Here is a 19,036-nt window from a genome sequence, read left to right as displayed (position 1 = left end):
CATTACTACAGCCTAAAAGTTGATAGACTGCAAGTTCAGCATATGTATTGTTTCTGGGTTGATGGTGAACACATGAATTAAGTTGAATTAAGTTCTTCGCGTAAAATAAAAGGTTCTCTTAAGGCACCAGCAGCAGATGTTTGTCTGACGAGCTCGAGCATAAAAAAAAAGTTCTTGGTGGAACTTGAAGGTTCTCCTTAAGGGCTGGAACCTTTATTTCCGTGAGTGTGTGCACACCTAGCATGAACTGAACCCGCTCGCTGTAGAGCTCCTGACATCAGAACACACTCCGCCACCACCATGGAAGGCTCCGCATTAGCGCTGGCGTACCGAGCTCCACTAAATGTCAAATCAAGCAGCAATTTCACGCGCGTCTGACGTCAACGAGGGCGAAGGAAAATAAACTTCGCGCACACTTCGGGAGAAACCATTTTCGCCAACGCCGTTTTTTTCTCCTTCCGCGTAGAGAGGAGGAGAGCCCGCTGATATAGGCATGCTCAGCTGAAGCGTCCTGCAGCCTCTGACGCTGGGCGCAGGCGAACTGCGACGGCCGCGCCAAACGAGCTCCAGGTAAGACGTACGCGTTTAAAATGACATCCGAGCGCGTCGCGCCTTTTAACGACCGAACATCGCACAATTGCAACCGGCGCGTGCATGCATGCATTTATTTTTTTTTTCTCATTAACAAGCGGCATAACGCGGGCGCGCGCGCGCGCGTGTTTTCCACCTTATGCAAAATATAAACACACGCTCCGGCAAAAGACGCATATTGCGAATGGTGCGGAGAGGGCTGGGGAAAAAAAACGCATCCCGCACCTTGCGTTTGCCGGTGCCAGTCTAGGCCATTTATGTGTTTATGTTGCTATGGGAGGATATGTAAAAAAAAAAAAAAATTGAAACGGGATTATGACAGCGTATTTTCCCCGCTCAGTTTGTGCGATGTGATTCCTGTACCTGCCGCGCCGCGTGAGCCTGCGTTTTTCGTGGCGTTTTTGACTTTTAGAACCGTTCCTGAGCGGCCTGTTTGATGTATACCGTGGCACACACTGCAGTATGGCTTTGCCAGCATAGCACGTTTGTGCTGCTGATGCTGCTGCTGGTGCTGATGCTGATGCTGTAGGTCATATTACGCGCTTGTGCGCCGCGTTGATGCTCATCAGGAGCTGCGTGTGTTTGTGGCGCAGTGGAGATGTTCAGCGAAATGAAATAAGTGAGAGGTGGAAATTGCATTTGAGTTGGGCTTCTCGCTCTAATATTAACATCCTCTCCCATAGGGTAGGGAACGCTTGGTGCGTTTGGGTGTTACTCTGCTTCACCCATTCCACCCCACCTCTCTCTCTCTCTCTCCATCTCTCTCACACTCTCTCTCTCCCTCTCTCTCTCTCTCTCTCTCAGCTCTGGCTCTCTCTCTGCTCCAAGTTCTTAATTAATTCTGGTACACACATGATAATAACTGAACCGTCTGTATTCCGGTCCTATTAAATGCTGTATTCTGTAAAAAGTGACGGAGGAGTGATTTTATCACCTGCTCGTGTGCTGATGGAAGCTATACCTGTGTGCCTCACGCTACAGCATCGAGCTGGCCCGCTCCTTAGAGACAGTGCGTTCGACTACAGGATCGTTTTATTGCTCTTTTTTTTTTTTACTGCTTTGAGATTTTTGCATGTTCAGGTTTTCATCCTTGAGTGAGATAAAGGTAAACACGTTTGGCTTGTCGGCCGTGAGGGAGGGCTCGAGACCCAACTCGAGCTTTAAATAGATATTTTGGACTTCTTATTTAATGAACGCTTTAATGGAAGCGAGTCGAAACAGAAGCGGAGGTCGGTCAGGCGCTGCTCCTCAACTTTCGTTTAAAAGTCCAACTTTGGAAATAAATGGATGTTTTTGCTGAAAGTAGATGGATTGCTCGAGATATGGGTTTAGAATTAGAAATGAATAGCACAGCTTAAATAATTAAGTGCTGGGGGAATTTCGCGAGAACATTTGAGAATGTGACACACGTGAGATTACGTCTTTTTACTTGGGAGAAAAATCTGGGTTATTAAAAGTGCAATGAAAAATGAGTATTCTGTCATTATTTACTCTCGGTCGCACGTTCTTTCTGCTGTGGCACACAAAGCAGATGTTAGACTTGATGATTGTTTTAGTCACCGTTGACTTACATTGCATTTTTTTGCTTACAGTGGAAGTGAATGGTGACTGATGCTGTCATTCCGCTTAACTGCTTTGCTTTGCGTTTTATGCAAGGAAAGAAAGTGCGTGCATGTGGTGAGGTTTGTCTGTGTTGTCTGACACAATCTAAGCCGCTGTTGCCATGATGATAGGTGTGTGAAGTACATATTTATGAGTGTTTTTTGAAATATATTTATGATGTAATGCAGATCTACAGAAAAAACAACAGCAATAACTTAGTCGTTAAAATGCGCTGGATATGCATTTTAGCGACACCTTGTTACATTAAGTGTTTTTTATTGATCAGTGTTAAACGGAGGTTAAATGATAAGGCACAAAACTATTTATTGACATTTTTTGCATTTATTATGTAACGCAGATCTACAAAAGAGAATGCATAACAGTAATTCGTTAGCATTTTGCCGAATATGCATATTTTTGTCACGCTACCTTTCCGGCTTTCAAAGTTTTGTAACGATCGGTGTTAAACGAGGGATAAATTGTGAGCCCAAAAAAAAAAAAAGAATATACGTGCATGCATACGTGTTTGCGTTTATGATGCAATGCACACACGCGTACGCATACTAGAGAGAAGACAGGACACAGAAGATTTGAAAATGACAAGATTAGATAAATGATGTCAGATCAGTGTTTTGTGAAGTCCCCCTCTGGGATACAGTCAATGGTTGTAATTATGAACCTCCATTCCAGTGGTGATGCTGTGACACTCTCATATTCAATCAACATGAGGCAGCAACACCCCTTTTTCTACCCAGCAACACCGATGTGCTATCATTGACAGCAGCTGTCATGGTCAAATCACACTTTGACTAGTGCTGTCTCTCTTCCCTGATCCCTACGACTGAATAGGGAGCACTATTGCTTTTGGGGGGCACGATCAGCCTGCGATGGTACCTGCATTCGCACTGGTATTGTTGAGAATGCAGTATTAGAGGGAGGTGGCTCGCTTAACTGTGTCACAGGCAGTTAAAGAGCGAGAGCCGTGTATCAAACAGCGTTGTTGGCTTTTTCGCTCTTTATTTAGTTTTACTCCGAATTCTGCTGTAGGTTACAGCTGATTCAGACTCGGAGGGACGCGATTGGCTGCTCACAGTGATGATGTCACTCCTATACCGCACCAATCGGAGTTGCGGCTGGGCAGGGGAAATGCAATATCCTCAGGCTCACTGTAATTTCAACCCCATATTTCACAAATTTACATTGGTTGTTAAAGCACGGGTGGTTTTAAGGGTTCTGCAATGCGATAACCGACTCACAAGGAAGGGTTTAAGACGGCCAGCAGGAAACAAAACAAAACACACTGACAGAAATATGCATATTTTATGCGCGTGGTGTTTGGATTCATTAGAGAGTGTGAAGCACACGCCGGGTACTGGTTATGTCACGCGTCTAATTGCACTGGAACGCATGCACACGTTTTCGCGTAGAGGTCATCCGGAGGTCAGGGGTGTGCGTGCGTGCCGACAACAAAAAGTGCAGAGATGGTAAGCAGACTCCTGACTAGTTAGAGAAGGATCTAGCCCAAAGCCTCAAGCGTAGCTGGCGGTATCGCACGGCTCACTGTGAATTCAACCTGACCGAATGCCACTCATCAGATCGGCCTGAGCATTACTCAAGAAAACAAGACAGTTTTTTTGCCAAACACACTCACACACACACACACACGCACACAGAGCTGCTGCGGAGCGTGGGGTCAAGGTCGTTGTCTCGCTATTCTTTTGAAAACCTAGTTCAAGGTCAAGTTAAGGTCACTGCTGGGATCAAAGGTTAAAGGTCTGAGGTGTGGTTCATTGATTTTAAATCACCATGGCAACACGCAGTTTTGCTTTCTCGGCAATGCAGATAGAGCGATTCCAGATGATTACTTATTGAACAGTAATTCAGACGTAAATTCAACAATCTTGTGTATATGTGAACTGTGATCTTTACTATTAAAAATTAATGTTGGTGATTTTCCAAGTGGTAATTAAAACAAGGATTTTTGGAGCACACATTGAATTGAATTTTGTGTTTAATTCAGTTTTGCTGTTTATAATTATTTGGGTTCCACTGTGTATTAAGTGGACTACTATGTACTTACATTTAAATTAATCATTTTGTACATTGCACTTATTGTGTACATACAGTACATGTTTTTACACTGTACTTAATACCTAATGTTAATTACTTAGTTACTATTACTTATTTATTATTTTTGTAGAAATTCTGTAACATTTATAATTAATGTTGACACATCGTACCACCAAACCTGCAGAGGTGTTTTGTAAAGCAATATGATTTAATTTTTTAAGTAAATAGTAGTGTCACCATAATTTGTAAAATGTACTTCTATGAGTGAAATCTATTTTAAAGTAAACACTTCAATATCTTCGCTAATCGTTAACATTATTCACTGGAACGAAAGCACTTGTTTCTTAGTTAAAGGTAAACATATAAAGAGTTAATTTGCAGAAACAAATAAAATCGTGAAAATCTTGTTTTTCATTTTGTATTCCAATTAAGCTCAATCAAACTGCAGTTGGGTTATTTTGAGTAGGTTAAAAATAATAAAAAAAAAAGAACAAACAAAATAACTAAGAGTAAATAGCTAACTAACCCAATAAAACATAATAAAAACATGATTTTTGAGTTTTCTGTTTTTGCTAATTATATACATATAATTTTAAGTTAGATTTATTTTTCGATAGATTAATTTTTATAATCATTTCATTTCAATAAGTCTTTTTTAATAAATCAGTTAAAAATTTAGTTTTGAATGATTTGCATTGTCATTCCAAAAACAGAAGTGTCTGTGTACCATTTGTCATAGAAAATATGGTCATATTTAAAAATTTGGTTATATTCGTGTTGATTGTATATACAGTCAATCAAAATGATTAAATATCATAATTCCAGTGAGAAACAGCACGAAAAACACGCCTTGTCCATTTTGTTACTGTGTTTTACTTCTGTTGAAGATTTTAAATCTGCTTGGCAACAGTGAAACTGGCTCCTCTAATGCTGAGATATATATGTTGAGCATCATAAAAAAGCTGAAAAATATCACGCAGGCCCAGATAATGGCTGTGTAACGGGTGTAGAGTATCGCATTGACTTTAAGCTGCACTTCTGAGTTCGCACTTGAAGATTTTGTGCATTGGTTATATAATAACCTGACAGGGTGTGTCCGCATCAGATCTAAAGAATGAATACTGTATGTAGCTTTAAACTTTCATGTTCTCAACCAAGAAGATGGTTAGGTCTCTGCAGAGCAGATGGTTATTGTTTTAGAGTGTAATGTTCTCTCTATCTCTCTGTCTCTCTTATTCTCCAGTGATGGCCTCTGCTGAGCAGCTGTGTCCCCGCCTGCTGCACCAGCACTGCCCATAGGCCACACACACACACACACACACACACTTACACACGCCTTTGGGCTCCCTTTCCAACTCCGTCCACACACACACACACACACACCACACACACACACACACACACACACACACACATCATGTACAGTGTGGAGGACCTGCTGATCTCTCATGGATACAAACTGCCCAGGAGCGGCCCTGCCTCCTCCTCTTCCTCTGCGCCTTATGACAATCGAAACAACGAATGTCGCCGTGATAATGTAGAGAACCGGCCTGCTGGAGGTGGTGGTGGTGGTGGAACTCTGAATGGATTTGGGACAACAGAGGGGGGAGCAGAAGCAGGCACAGGGGTGTTTAGGCCGGCGCCAGTAAAGGCTTACCCAGAGAACAACAACAACATTAATGAGGGCCATGAAAGAATTCAACGGAGACTGGAGGTTCCTGTTGCTTTCCTTGGTGACCTGCAACCTCTGGGCGACTCTCTAGCTACAGACAGTGGGTAAGTGTACACTCTCGAGTGTCCACAAAGAAAATTGTCATTTAAAATATTATCTTTATAGTTATTGTTGTTGATGTGAATGGCCCTTTAGAAGTAATTTAATTCTGGTTGGTTAAAGTGGATTTTAACCATTGTAAATAATAAATTAAACCTAATTTAAAATCCACAATTAAATCATCTGATTTGTTGCATCACATTCAATTTCTTATGTGATTTTAAACCAATAATTAAAAATATGTATGTTTTCACTATTAAAAAGTTAGCTTAGGCCTACACCATACAATTGTGTTGCTAGCTTCATTTAGATGCAAGTTCATAGTTCAAATCCTCACTATACCTACGTTTTTGATGGTCGGCTAACATAGCTATAACATAGAAATATCTCACCAAAAGTTAAACGAAACAGCAGGAAAGATAACTAAAAATGATATAAATATATTATGTTATAGTTCAAGTTGAGCAGCTCGCTCATCAGCTAAAACAGTTTGTTAAATAAACTCGTCTGTTTCTGGTGTATTCTGTTGTATTTTTGTACATTTTGTGAGTGAATAACTCTTTTGATTCAGCAAACTAGTTGGCAAAACCTTAATGTGAATCGGGTTTTGTGAATCACTTTGAATCATTTAAAAAGTTTCTTTCATTGCTCAGACAATGAATTGTTTGGAGCAGTGATTGTAAACAGTAACACATTAAAACTTTGGATTAAGTGGAGATTTAGAAAGAAAACCGATGCCTCTTATCACTTTGGGGCTGTGAAAAAGGTCAATAACATATACACATTTATGAATGATTTGCAGGTAAATATGCTTTCCGAATAAATGTATCAAAGCACTACAGGCTTGGTGAGATACAGAGAAATGCAAAATAAAAAGTATGATCAACAACTGCATTAAATGCCTCAAGCCATTTTCTAAAAAGTAATGGCAATCATCACTGGTGAACACATATCTTGGCTAACATGGTCAAGGTATATGTAGACTAAAAGACCCACATCAAAACATTTGAACATTCGTTGTTCAGAGTTCGAAGCATTTTCTTAATTCAAAATTAAACAAATTCAGTTGATACTAATAAACAACATCTATTTTGTTTGAAATTTGAAAAAAGTTATCAACAGATGCATTTTTAATTGTTTTTAATTATTTTAAATTCATCATTATTTTGGATGCGATGGTTTATCCGTGAAGATGACCCATGTTTTAGAATCTGTCGTAACAAAAACACTGGCCTCAAAAGGTGTCTGGGCACTTTCACCATATTTTAAAATGTAAAAATATTATTGCATAAGCTAACTACTGAACCTTGAACCACATCATATACCACACCTTGAACTGTTAATCTCAGTGTTAGACTGTTCTAATACAAACCAATTAAAATAGACTTCATCCATATTTCATGCCTAATCCATTCCACTGTGATTTTATTACAGAAATCTAGACTCTCTGTCAACATTGATGTACTGTAACCTGAAAGGAATCGGCCATGTGAATGTAATCACATCTATAGCTTGCCCTGAGGTGCATTTTGAGTGTGCATAAAGTGACAGTAAATGAACGTTATGCACAACACAAACCTTTATTTATTAACAAAAGTGTTTTATTTGTCATTTCGCTAAAGAGACAAAATTTCTTTCTAATTTTGCCGTGTTATTATGTAATAATATGATTGTTTTTTAAAATGTAAAAGTTTTTAAGATATTATATGTAACATTTTAAATATTATTCTTTAAATCCCCTTGGGACATATCACAAATGATCTTTGTGAATGTGTAGATTCATCTAGAACTATAATTGTTATATGAGCATGTAAATAATTACAATTATTGACATTATAATTCTATAATTATAAGGATTAAATCACACAAACCATTTTATATTACACATAGCATTAACCCATATGGGGTTAGAGTCATACTTTTTGCCTATATGAATTTCTTTTTGATTATTTCTCTGATCTAATCTAATTGCAACATTAAAGTTGTGGTTTTAGATTGCAGTTAAAAAATATTCTACCTTCATAAATGATCTATATTTGTCTCTGTTGCTAGGTTCTATGATGCTCCCAGCCTGACGTTCTCTGAACATGCAGATGAGAGAGATATTGCATTCTGGAGAAGGAGGGGACAAGACTTCAGTGCTCTATTGGACTATGCTGATCCCAGGGAACTCAGAGTGTCTGGAGGATTGTGGCGAGGTCCAGTAGTAGCTGTTGAGGAGCTGAGGGCTGAGAGGCCACTGGCACGCTGGGAGGAAGGCCCATGGATAAGGGAACCTATAGACTCAGGCCCAGAGACGTTACGTGTGACTGGAGAGAGAAAATGCCAGAGCCTGGGAACAGAGGAGTGGCGCCCTGCGGTGGGCTTGGGCCGGCAGCTGTCAGATGGGGAGGCTGAACATTGGTCTCAGGAGCAGCAACATCGTCTGCGACCAGCAGATGGAAGTGTGTCTGCCACAGTGCGAGCCAAGTCCCAGTCTCTCCCTCGAGTCCTTTCCCCAGAAGATCCCCACTATGGAGAACTGCCTCAAACCGGTGCCCCAAATCACCCCCCTACACAAAGAAGCAGCAGCTCTGCTCCATATGGTCGATACCACAGTGAATGGCCAGCAGGGGAAAGGTGGAGTGGTCAGACACAAAGTCATGCTCCTTCTGCAGTTGTACCAAAGCCACGGTTCAGCCGCCCTGTCAAGCCCCCGTCTTATGAGACTCACCAGCAAAACAGGGGGAGCTGGGAAACGTTGTCCTCTGAACCCGTGTCCAAACCCAGAGACCGCTCAGTGTGCTTCTCTCAGAGTTTTGAACCACTCAGAGACCGTTCTGGTTGTTATTCTCAGAGTGCAGAGCCTCTAAGAGATAGGTCCATTTGCTTTTCACAGAGTGCAGAACCGATTCGAGACCGCATTTTGAGCCACTCTCAAAGTGCTGAACCACTAAGAGACAGATTTGTCAGTCATTCACAGAGTGCGGAACTACTGCGTGATCGTTTTTTCAGCCACTCGCATAGTGCCGACCTATTACGGGACCGATCCCTTTGTTACTCTCAGAGCTCAGAACTGCTCCGAGACCGGTCCATTTGTTACTCCCAAAGTGCAGAGCTCCTGAGACCAGAATCATATAGGACAGATCTATTTTACCATGAACTGACTGGTATGGAGCCCCCTGGTTACATCCCACCCCCCTCCTACAGGAGATTCCTGCCACCCAGGAGTGGACAGAACTACCGAGCAGATTCTGCTCTTGTTCGATGGAAACGTGAGCCTGTGAGTGCAGAGATGGGCCAGTGGTTTTCCAGGACTTCAGGACTGTCATGGTCCGAACGTCGTGAAGACAGGAGCATGGCAGTGGTTCCACGAAGGCCTGTGCATCCAGGGCCTGTCATACCTAGCCGTCCAGGACTTGTGCAGTATGTCCCATTTGAAGACCCACGTATCAGGCACGTCTCAGGGGGGCCCTGTGGAAACTCGCTCACAGACGCGGACAAGATCCGACATGTCAACAAAGAGCTTCCCTGCGCTGCAACTATAGGACAATCCACACATGATAGTGCCTTTATCCCTTCACAGGGACCGAGTCTCAGCACGGACAGTAACAAACCGGCTCTCACTGAACAGGAGAATACTAACCGCTGGCACAAGGGGATGAATAAAGGCAGTGAAACCGTAGCACCTGACCAGAGCTGTGCCAAGTACCCACCAGCCTTTCAGCTCAGACCCCTGCAACCAATAATTAAAACAGACAGGAATACAGATCAACAGACAACAGTCAAGGTTGAGAGAGTAACAGAGCCGGTCAAAGTTGAGAGAGGTTCTGAACAGACAAAAACAGACCAAGTCAAAGCAGCAGAGCAAGTGAAACCAGATAGAGTTACAGACCTAATAAAATTGGATAAGCCTACAGAACAAGTAAAACCAGACAGGTTTACAGACAAACAAGTAAAGGTGGAAAGATTAACTGACCAGATACAAGTAGACAGAATCCCTGATCAAGTCAAAGCCGACAGGTATACAGACAAACAAATTAAGTCTGAAATCAAGGCAGAGAAAATCCCAGAAAAGTCCATAAAAGCAGATAGAATTTCAGACAAGCAAAGTAAAGCTGAACGTCTGTTAGAGAAGCATTTGAAGATTGATAGAATTTTAGAAAAACAGCTTAAAGCTGATAAAATGCTGGAAAGACAGAGTAAATCTGAAAAATTTACTGACAAGTTGATTAAGGGTGATAAGCAGGCAAAAGGAGATAGCAGTACAGACCAGATAAAATCTGAGAAGATCACAGAAAAGTCTGGAAAGGCAGACAAATCCATGGATAAAGGTTCTTCAGAGAGTGTTTCAACTGTAAAGACAGAACCAGTCCAGGAACCTGAGAAAAAGAGTGTGAAAAAGAAACTCAGTGAGACTATCTTCTGTCTTGTGTCTGTGCCACTTTCACAGTCCAGTGCAAAATCTCGAGATCAAAACAACAACGAAGAGAAAGAACCAGACTCTCCTCCGATTCCTCCTCCTCCTCCACCAAGTTCATCCAGCGAAAACAGCAACACCCTCGGCTCTCTGCCAAACCAAAGCCTCAAAAGCACATCTACCACCTCCACTGACTTAGAGCTACAAGCACTCACACTTGGCAGCGGGTCCAGTAGCATCGCCACAAGGAGAGCGCATCGGAGAAGAAACTCACGCTCTAGGATCATTAAGCCAAATCCACATGATGAGCTCCGACGGTATTCTGGGGCTTGGCCAGGGGACCAGTATCGTGATCAGGAGACCCAGACTAGCCCTGAGCCTACAAAGAGCAATGCAAATCCAGGCCCCACCAATACAGAAGCACAAGATGCTCCTGCTGCCCCAGAGGTAACAGCTCCTGCTGAGACTACTTCGGTGGCTCCAGGGGCTGCCTCAGGGGCCATTGGGGCTTCGTCAGCTCCACCGGTTCCATCGGTTCCATCAGTTCCACCGACTCCAGCAGCTCCAACAGCTTCAGGAGCTCCTGACCCCAGCACCCCTTACGGGTATCCCATGAAAGGCCAGAAAAGCCTAAAACCCTCCAGCAACAGTGCTTTTTCACGGACAGGTACCTTCTCCAAGAGCACAGGTTCTCACAGACCTCCATTACATCCCCCGCCACACCCTCCGCCCCCACCTCCGAACCAACCTCCATCTCAACCTCCTCCTCCTCCACCAACACAGCCCCCGGCTCAGTCCCCACCATCAGATCTGACTGAGGAGGCAAAGTCAGCCACAGGGCCAAACTCTGAGGGATTTGGCCAGTTCTTGTTGAAGCCAGTAAGCCGACGACCATGGGATGCTATTGAGGATCTTGAGACCATCAATAAGGAGGTGCAAGACCAAGCAGGTAAACGCCCCAGCGTGGACCAGTGCATTGAGGATCTTAATGAGGCCTACAAAGATATCCTGGAGCTCAGCACTGCCAGCAATAACCTTCCCAACCGCACCTCCATGCAAATCCCTGACCGCATCAAATCCAGGTTATCTTCAGATCCACTTGGAATTCCTGCAACCGCTCTTCGGCCTAGTTTGGTGCCTGGAAGTGACCCAGAATACCGGGAGGTCAAGAGTGCCTTTTCCCGACCATCAACTGGGAAGAGTGTGAGCTTCAGCAAACAACTGAGAGAGGAGATCTGTCCTGCTCCTCCCCCACCAGAACCAGGTTTCAGAGATTACAAAACAGTTATGTCCCAGATAACCCAACGCAAAGCCTGCAGATCAGTGAAGCTGGATATTCCAGCCCCCAAAGAGACCCAAAGAGATGACGATTTGACTGCACAAACCTCCTCCACTTCTTCCATGGCAGCCGAGGTGCCATGGGCAGACAGACAGCCCATGCAAGATGCCTCCACTCTAACCAGCCCCCCAGACTATGAGCACATCTGTCAAACTCTCCAAATGGCCCGTGAATCTGGGGCCGTCAGCCGAGCTTCTATAAAATCCAAACCAGGAAGTGCCATGAGCATTGAAACCCCACAGCATGTGCCCATACCTGGTAGGCCTCCTGTAGATTCTGAGCAGCCATGTTGTTCTTCAGCATTAGAAGGTAGACAGGAACCAATGCCATTATTCAGGGAGGATAGGAGCTCAGGCTTTAGGAGGGTAACAAGCCACACCAACAGGTTCCTTAGTAACAGGGGTGTGCTCTGTAGCCTTGCAACCGGAAAGCCTGTTGGTGACAAAGCAGGTTTAGAGGCTAACCCAGAAGTTCCTGCTGACTGGCAGATGCAGCTTTCATTAGCTGAAAAGCATATTGCTACTCTGATCACAGGAGAGGGTTCAGCAGAGATCCCTGATGAGTCAAACAAGGTTAAAGGTGACGAAGACATTTCTGGCTGCGAGACAGTTGAGAATGAAGTGAGCAACATTTTAGCAGTTGAAATGAAAGACGATTCTGCCAATGCTGAGCAGAAACCTTCTGAAATAAAAGAGACCAAAACAGAGCAAACAGAGACACCTGAAAGCCAACAACCTGAAGTCACAGAGAAAGTAAGAGAAGAGGAAACTTCTAGGGAAAAGATGACAGAGCAAGAAAAATGTGAGCAGAAAGACCCTGTTACTGAAGGAACAGAGAACATTAATGATGTAAGCTCAGAGGAAAAGTGTGAACCAAATGTGATCTTGAGGGCAAATAAGGCTGCAATGTGGACTAATTCTGGTTTAGATTCAGAGCTACGTCCTGAATTTCCACCAGATCACCTTCCCCTTTCTGTACTTCCTTACACTAATCGTAGATTATCTTTAGGGTTGGATTGGGAAAGGGGTGGGTGGGAAGGGGAAAGTTTGGGTCAAGGTGGATTCTGGTCCAGAGAGAGGCGGTCCCTTGATGCTGAGAGATGGGGTATTGGAGGAGAAAGTTGGGGTTTAGACAACGATAGAACAGAAGGCGGTGGTGAAAAACGAGGTCTGGGTGGTTGGCGTGGGTGTGGGATTGATGGGCAAGGCACAGATGATTCTGACTGGGAATTAGATAAAAATACCCAAGACACTGGCAACAAAGAGGCAGATTCAGACACAAAACAGAAAACACTCAAGCCTGAGCAGGACCTTGGTGAAGACCATAGCAGCCCAGTCTCTAACACTGATAAAGTGGAAAAAGATGAAACACAAGCTGTTGTTAGCCAAGGCGTTGATAAGGGTCGGAGTCAAGGTTCAGGTGAATGTCAGGTTTCAAGTGTAGATAGACGGAGCCGTGGACTTTCCCAAAGAATAGAGGCTCTTTTTACAGCCCCGCCCGGGCATGGCTCAGAGGAGAGACTTGCCCGCATGAGGGAGGTGGACACTGTCTCACGAATGAGGCGCCTTAGCCTCCGTAGCTCAGACTCTTGGGATGGACTGCACGGGGTGGGAAGGTGGGGAGAATATGGATGGGAGGAGGAATCCCCCCTTCCTGCCCAACGGGATTCTTCAAACATCACAAAGGTAGACGATAAAGAGGCAAGCGCCCACCCTGCAGCCACCAGTGAACCTAAAGAAACAAACGGTGACCAGGCAACCCTAAAAGGTAAGAAACTGTTACAGCAGCTTTTGTATTTACCGTGAGTAGGATTTGTTAGCAGAATTCGATGGTGACATTTGTACAGTAGGGTGTTTCATGACTTTAAGCCTATCAGTCATTGATCATTGATCATAACAATAATTTTTCACAAAAACGAATTACCTGTCAACTGAACCCAGCATAGTGTTATGATCTTATTTGAAATTTATGGTGAATTCCATTTAACTTCTTTACATTATGTGCATGGACTAATGTACACTGTGATGATGTTGTTACATTTGCAGCTGTTTAAATTATGTATTTCTCCTCTTTTGACACTTTCAGAGTCACAGGAGCCCAGCCAGGTGGAGAGGTCGTAGCTGAACCCTAGAGGTCAGAGGTCATCCAACTAAGGGCCAGCCTCCAGCACTGTGACCTGGCTGTCTGCTAAATGCCTTCATCCTCATATGCTATCGAACATCCTCAGACATTGACACACACACACATATATACAAAACATTAGACACAGACACACTGAGCGATGCACCTCTGTCTAAAACATACTGCGTCTGTGCATAAACACACACTCACACACTGATACACAAACAGAGTCATTGTCATGTATGCAGACACTCACGTGCATTCAGAACACATTTAAACACCTCACCACACTGAGACATCTGAAATGGCCTTCTACTCCGACAAGAGCATTGTGTATCAACTCCACTCCACGCCCACTCAGTTCCAGCTCTGCTGGCTTTCTAAGTGTTGCTGTTCCACTGCCAGAAGGAGGTTCCCAACAATGCCCCACCCGCTTCATATGTTACAGTTCTCACCATGCCCCATTTTTCTTAATTTCTTAATTTCCCTGTCATAGTTCTTTGCCCTGCAATTTCCTTAGAAGTTGGTTTATTAGACTTTATCCGGTACGTTACTCAGCAAAACATTTTAAATGTTGTTGTGTGACCAAGAAACAAACAAAAAAAAAACTTTAACTGTCTTTTGTAAAAAAAAAAAATTAATTGACTGTTTAAAAAGTAATATAGAACAATCGATGAAGTTTAAAACCAGCTGTGATCTCTGTCCTACCCTTTGCAAACAATCATCCTCACAACTATGTCTTTTCTCAGATCATTTTCTTCCTGACATCTTTGCATGTTCCTTCCCATAACTCAGTCTTTTTACTAACCCTACATTACACTAACCTTGTGTGCATCTCATTAATTTCTCCTTCGTCTAGACAGTGTTATCTCTGCGCACCAATGTTTTGCTAATAACTGGCAATATAGCTATTTGTGCAAGTCTTCATCACTCTTACAATATCATCCCACTGGTATTAAGACGTCTCTATATTCAAGGTCTTGTGCTACACTTCTTAATTAGTATGACCACAATTGATTTACACGTTAACCTCTTTTTACCAACTCACTGATATCATCCCACACCAGCATACACTTTTAAAAATAAGGGTTCTTTATTGATATCAATGGTTCCATGAAGAACCTTTACATGCCTTTATAGCGAAAAAACTTTCTTTATATTCTATACACTAAGAAAAAAATGTTTTTTTAAAGGGGTCATGACCTGCGTTTTATTTTGTACTGTTTACTGAGGTCTGTTAATAACGTAATCAAGATTTAATCAAAAAACATAATTTAGAAGTCATAGGCTATTTTCTGTCCTGTTTTTAACCCTCCTCATCGAAACGCTCCTTTGAATTGGCATGGGGATTGCAGACTCAGAAAGTAAACAATGATATTAACAAACAAAACAATAGTGACCATGTAACAAAAAAGTTAATCGCACTCGTGTTGCTACATTACTGTTGCATCCAGTATAGTCATCATAGCATCGTCTTTCAGTTTTAATCTTTATGAAAATCCCAAATCAAATTGTGCCTTGTTTATAAACAAATTGTGATAAGTTCTTACTGACGCGGTCTGGATCATCATTATAAATAAAGTTTTGTCTCTCTTGTAAACACTATATGCTCAAGTCAGTGGGCGAGGCTAAAAAAGGCATCGATGTAGAAGCAGGTGTTGATCTTCTTCTGTGAAGGTGGTGTTAAGCCACACTATTACATCAAAGAGTTGTACATTCCACAAATTGTCTTTTTGGCAGACTGGGTTCAATATAAGCTCTTTTTAGACCAACAAGAAAGTTTTGAGTTCAGGATGTTTTTTTATAGTACAATGACCTCTTAATATCAATAGATCTTGATTTTGATTTCTCAGTTCATGACTCCTCTAAGAACTGATTACAGAGAGGTTCTTTGGAGAACCAACATTTTTTTTTTACGGCATCGTTACGCAACCCTCATTTCCGAACCTATATTTTTAAGAGTGTATATTTGTGTCCTGGCATTCTTGCTGAAACGCACTGCTTTAATTCCGCACTTTAAGCTAACTGCATCATAATACCATGTCCTAACCAGCTGTGTTTACAGTTACATTTGAAGTTGATAATTCTTCATATTTCACCCCAAAATTAACCAAAAAAAGATACTTTGCCATTAAACATTATGCAGATTTTTCTCAGTTACCCAATGTAGATATATACAATTATATATGATATTAATAAAGGATGGTGTTTGTTGCACTGCCTTTGAATTTAAATGTACATTTTAATTCACTTTACAGGCTTCATTTTCTTTATGCAATATGTATAGAGAGGTAATCCCTTTATTTCTTGTCTATCTTACCTGGTTGGAACACGGTATAATAACTCTTTCCATGTTCAAGCAGCACCATGCACGACCCATCAGAGTCACCCCTAAAACCTCCCAAATCCATCAGTCCATCAAGAAATCAGTCCAAGGGGGCAGCCTCTACCCCATCCTCCCTAATGAGTCTCGGTCCCGCCAGCCTTTCCTCCGTTGACATCATGGAACTCTCTTGTCGTTTGTTGGAACATGTGGTCCGCTTGTGGAGTGCTTTCAAGGGGTGCGTCCACCCCTCTGTCCAACGTGGTTCTGTTTGAGCAGACATGAATGTTTTGTAAACGCTTTTTATATTGTTTTTTGACTTTACCAAAACCAGTGTGGCAGTTTTACGAGAACTGTTCTAGTTATTCTTTTTTTGTTCATGTTTATGTGTCACCTGAGCTGTTCTGCTCCAAATCAGGAGTTCCACGCGAGGTGGTAGAAGACGCTCAATGGCTCTGAACTGTTTTCATTTTCCGACGAATCGATCAAAGAAACCGTATCGCTCTTGGTTCGAACCCATAGTGCCCTATTTACCAGAACTTTTCAGCACACTGTAACGTACGTCCCTGAGCGTGGTGAGCTTTGTACAGTATCGATTAAAACCAGTGGTGTAATGCAGGTCAAACGGAGACCTGGGTTGGATGAGCGTTTCAGTATTTGATGTATCAACTTAAAAAGCACCTTGTTAACATATTTTTATCGTGATTGGATTCAAAGAGAATTTTTAGCTATCGAGTGGCCTTTTTGAAACACACCAGTAACGATAAGCCTAAGGAGTTACTTTGAAACACCACCAAAATGTTTGATATCTCAAGTGTCGAAATGTGCATCATGTTTTGAATGTTTGTCTGATATATCAAATACCTTAAATGATGTTGTGTGACCCAGGTTTCACGCAGGTGCGACTTTGAATTAGGGAACTATTTTCAGGCGATGTAGACTTAAAAAAAAAAAAAAACAGGGTCCAAATGCGAACACAAAGACGCACGTTAGCTACTACTGTAATGTTGCGTGTCTATACCCTAAACCTAAACCCCAGGTAACTTCGGGAAGCAATAAATGCTCACGAGCGTTTCGATGAACAAGCTAAATGTGTACAGATAATTTTAACGGTTAAACGTAGATGGTTGCAAAGTAGAGGACAGCTCTAGATATGTAATGATTTGGATTAGGTTAGGTGAAAGATATTCTATGGTAATGTGTGATATGTATGGAACAATTTTAGGAAAAATGAAACTTCTAAGATACCATATGCTATGAAATGGAGAGATATGATACTTTCTGACGTCATAATGCATGAAAGCTTGAGCAATATTGTCCAACACAGAAGCTCATTGGCTGTAGAAAATCTGGGAAGCGGGATGTACTTGTGTTAAAGAGTCATCTATCCAAATGCCACTCACAGAAAAGCGTTTAAATTTGCGTGCAGGCGTGTGAATGAGCGTGTGCGCGCGTGCATGTGTGTGTTCGCTTGCTTTTTCCCCGTCATAGTGCCATCCATGTTATTTAAAAAAAAAGAAAAAAAAGGCATTTCACTGAATACTTATTTTTGTTATCATTGAAATTGTTAACCAGTCTGCATAATGTATAAAATAAAAAGTATATTTTAAATATTTTAAAAGATATTTTGTATTTAACCATAATGATTAATTTCTTCGCTCTTGGATCAAGTGGGCAGTGTTATGTTGCTGTATAGAATGATAAGAAAATTCTATAATTTTCTAGTGCTTAAAGAAAACGAAAAATCGCGAAAAAAAAAAAAAAAATTTTGGGCAAATTCAAGTGAAAGACCTGCAGCATGCCCCGAAGTTTTGGGGCTCTCATTGTAAACGTTAGACATGAATTACAGCTGCAGTTAAGCGAAAAAGGCCCACGGTTGATATCTGACGCTTTGTATAGTTGTAATGTTCATTCAATTTACATAAACATCAGATAACAAATTTAGTGGATCATTCACAGCTGCCTAGAAACTTGTTACAGCAAAGTGCGTACGACGAGAAAATTGCAACATTAAAAGTGACTTTGTTTGATCTTGATTCCGTTCAAAGCTAATTGTGGCCTTATTTTATTTGAGCATTTGTACGTCTTCCATTCAGAATCATGTACTGTTATCATCATGAGCTCGTACCAACGGTTTTCTATGAAGAAACGAAAAAGAAATCAATAAGTAAACAGTCTTTAGATCACACGCAGCCAAATATTTCTTTCTTTCTTTGCAAGTATGATAAGCTAACGTTTGGATCGAAAGTAAGATGTGTAGCACACTGACAGGATCTGTTCCCTATTTCACTGAAAAAAGGCCATAACTGTTATATGATTTCAAGCTGTTTTCATGAACTATGTAGCATTTTTGCCATTGTAGCATTCAGAGTAAGTTCAATGTGAAAAAGCCACTGAATCGTACTGTTTTATTTTCGTTTGTAACGGGAGTCGTAATGATAACACTGTCTGTATTTGAAAACACAAGCTGTTGCATTTTCATGCCAAGAGTGTCATCGGTTACATTTTTAATGCTTATTTTGTATCATTGGACATTTCTGGATATCATGGTTTGCATTTGCATACATAATTTTTTGTTCCATGTTTGTAAATGTTTTAGGCATTTGAAATGTAAATATGTGACATAAGGATAAAAAAAATCAAATTTAATAAACATTTTCTACAATTTAATCGCTGTGATTATATATCTGAATAAGATCTGCTCGGAGTTGGTTAACCCTCTTTATTGAAGTACATATTTCACATGTTGAATAAGATAAAAAAAAATGCTATTATTTGAATTTATAAATTTTATATAATGTAATTTATTTGCTCTATTCA

At 41.6% G+C, this 19,036-nt stretch overlaps 1 protein-coding gene across 1 annotated transcript; it reads left to right on the top strand.

The window, feature by feature from the left end:
- Positions 1-294: 294 nt before the first annotated feature.
- On the top strand, positions 295-18,886 carry LOC122326571. The gene is made up of 4 exons (XM_043221550.1): positions 295-570; positions 5,507-6,039; positions 8,087-13,539; positions 13,858-18,886. The coding sequence occupies exons 2-4, from the start codon at positions 5,681-5,683 to the stop codon at positions 13,890-13,892; spliced, it is 5,847 nt and encodes a 1,948-aa protein (XP_043077485.1). The 5' UTR covers positions 295-570; positions 5,507-5,680; the 3' UTR covers positions 13,893-18,886.
- The last annotated feature ends 150 nt before the right edge of the window (positions 18,887-19,036 follow it).

Source organism: Puntigrus tetrazona, chromosome 2 (assembly GCF_018831695.1).
Source record: "Puntigrus tetrazona isolate hp1 chromosome 2, ASM1883169v1, whole genome shotgun sequence".
Lineage (NCBI taxonomy): Eukaryota > Metazoa > Chordata > Actinopteri > Cypriniformes > Cyprinidae > Puntigrus > Puntigrus tetrazona.
This window is presented reverse-complemented; position numbering and strand designations above follow the sequence as displayed.

What these genes read in the sequence shown, in the direction of transcription:
- LOC122326571 (XM_043221550.1), top strand. Translation starts at nt 5,681, where the DNA reads ATGTACAGTGTGGAGGACCTGCTGATCTCTCATGGATACAAACTGCCC. An exon ending in TCTCTAGCTACAGACAGTGG is followed by an intron (nt 6,040 to 8,086) that starts GTAAGTGTACAC and finishes CTCTGTTGCTAG; the next exon opens with GTTCTATGATGCTCCCAGCC. An exon ending in TGACCAGGCAACCCTAAAAG is followed by an intron (nt 13,540 to 13,857) that starts GTAAGAAACTGT and finishes TGACACTTTCAG; the next exon opens with AGTCACAGGAGCCCAGCCAG.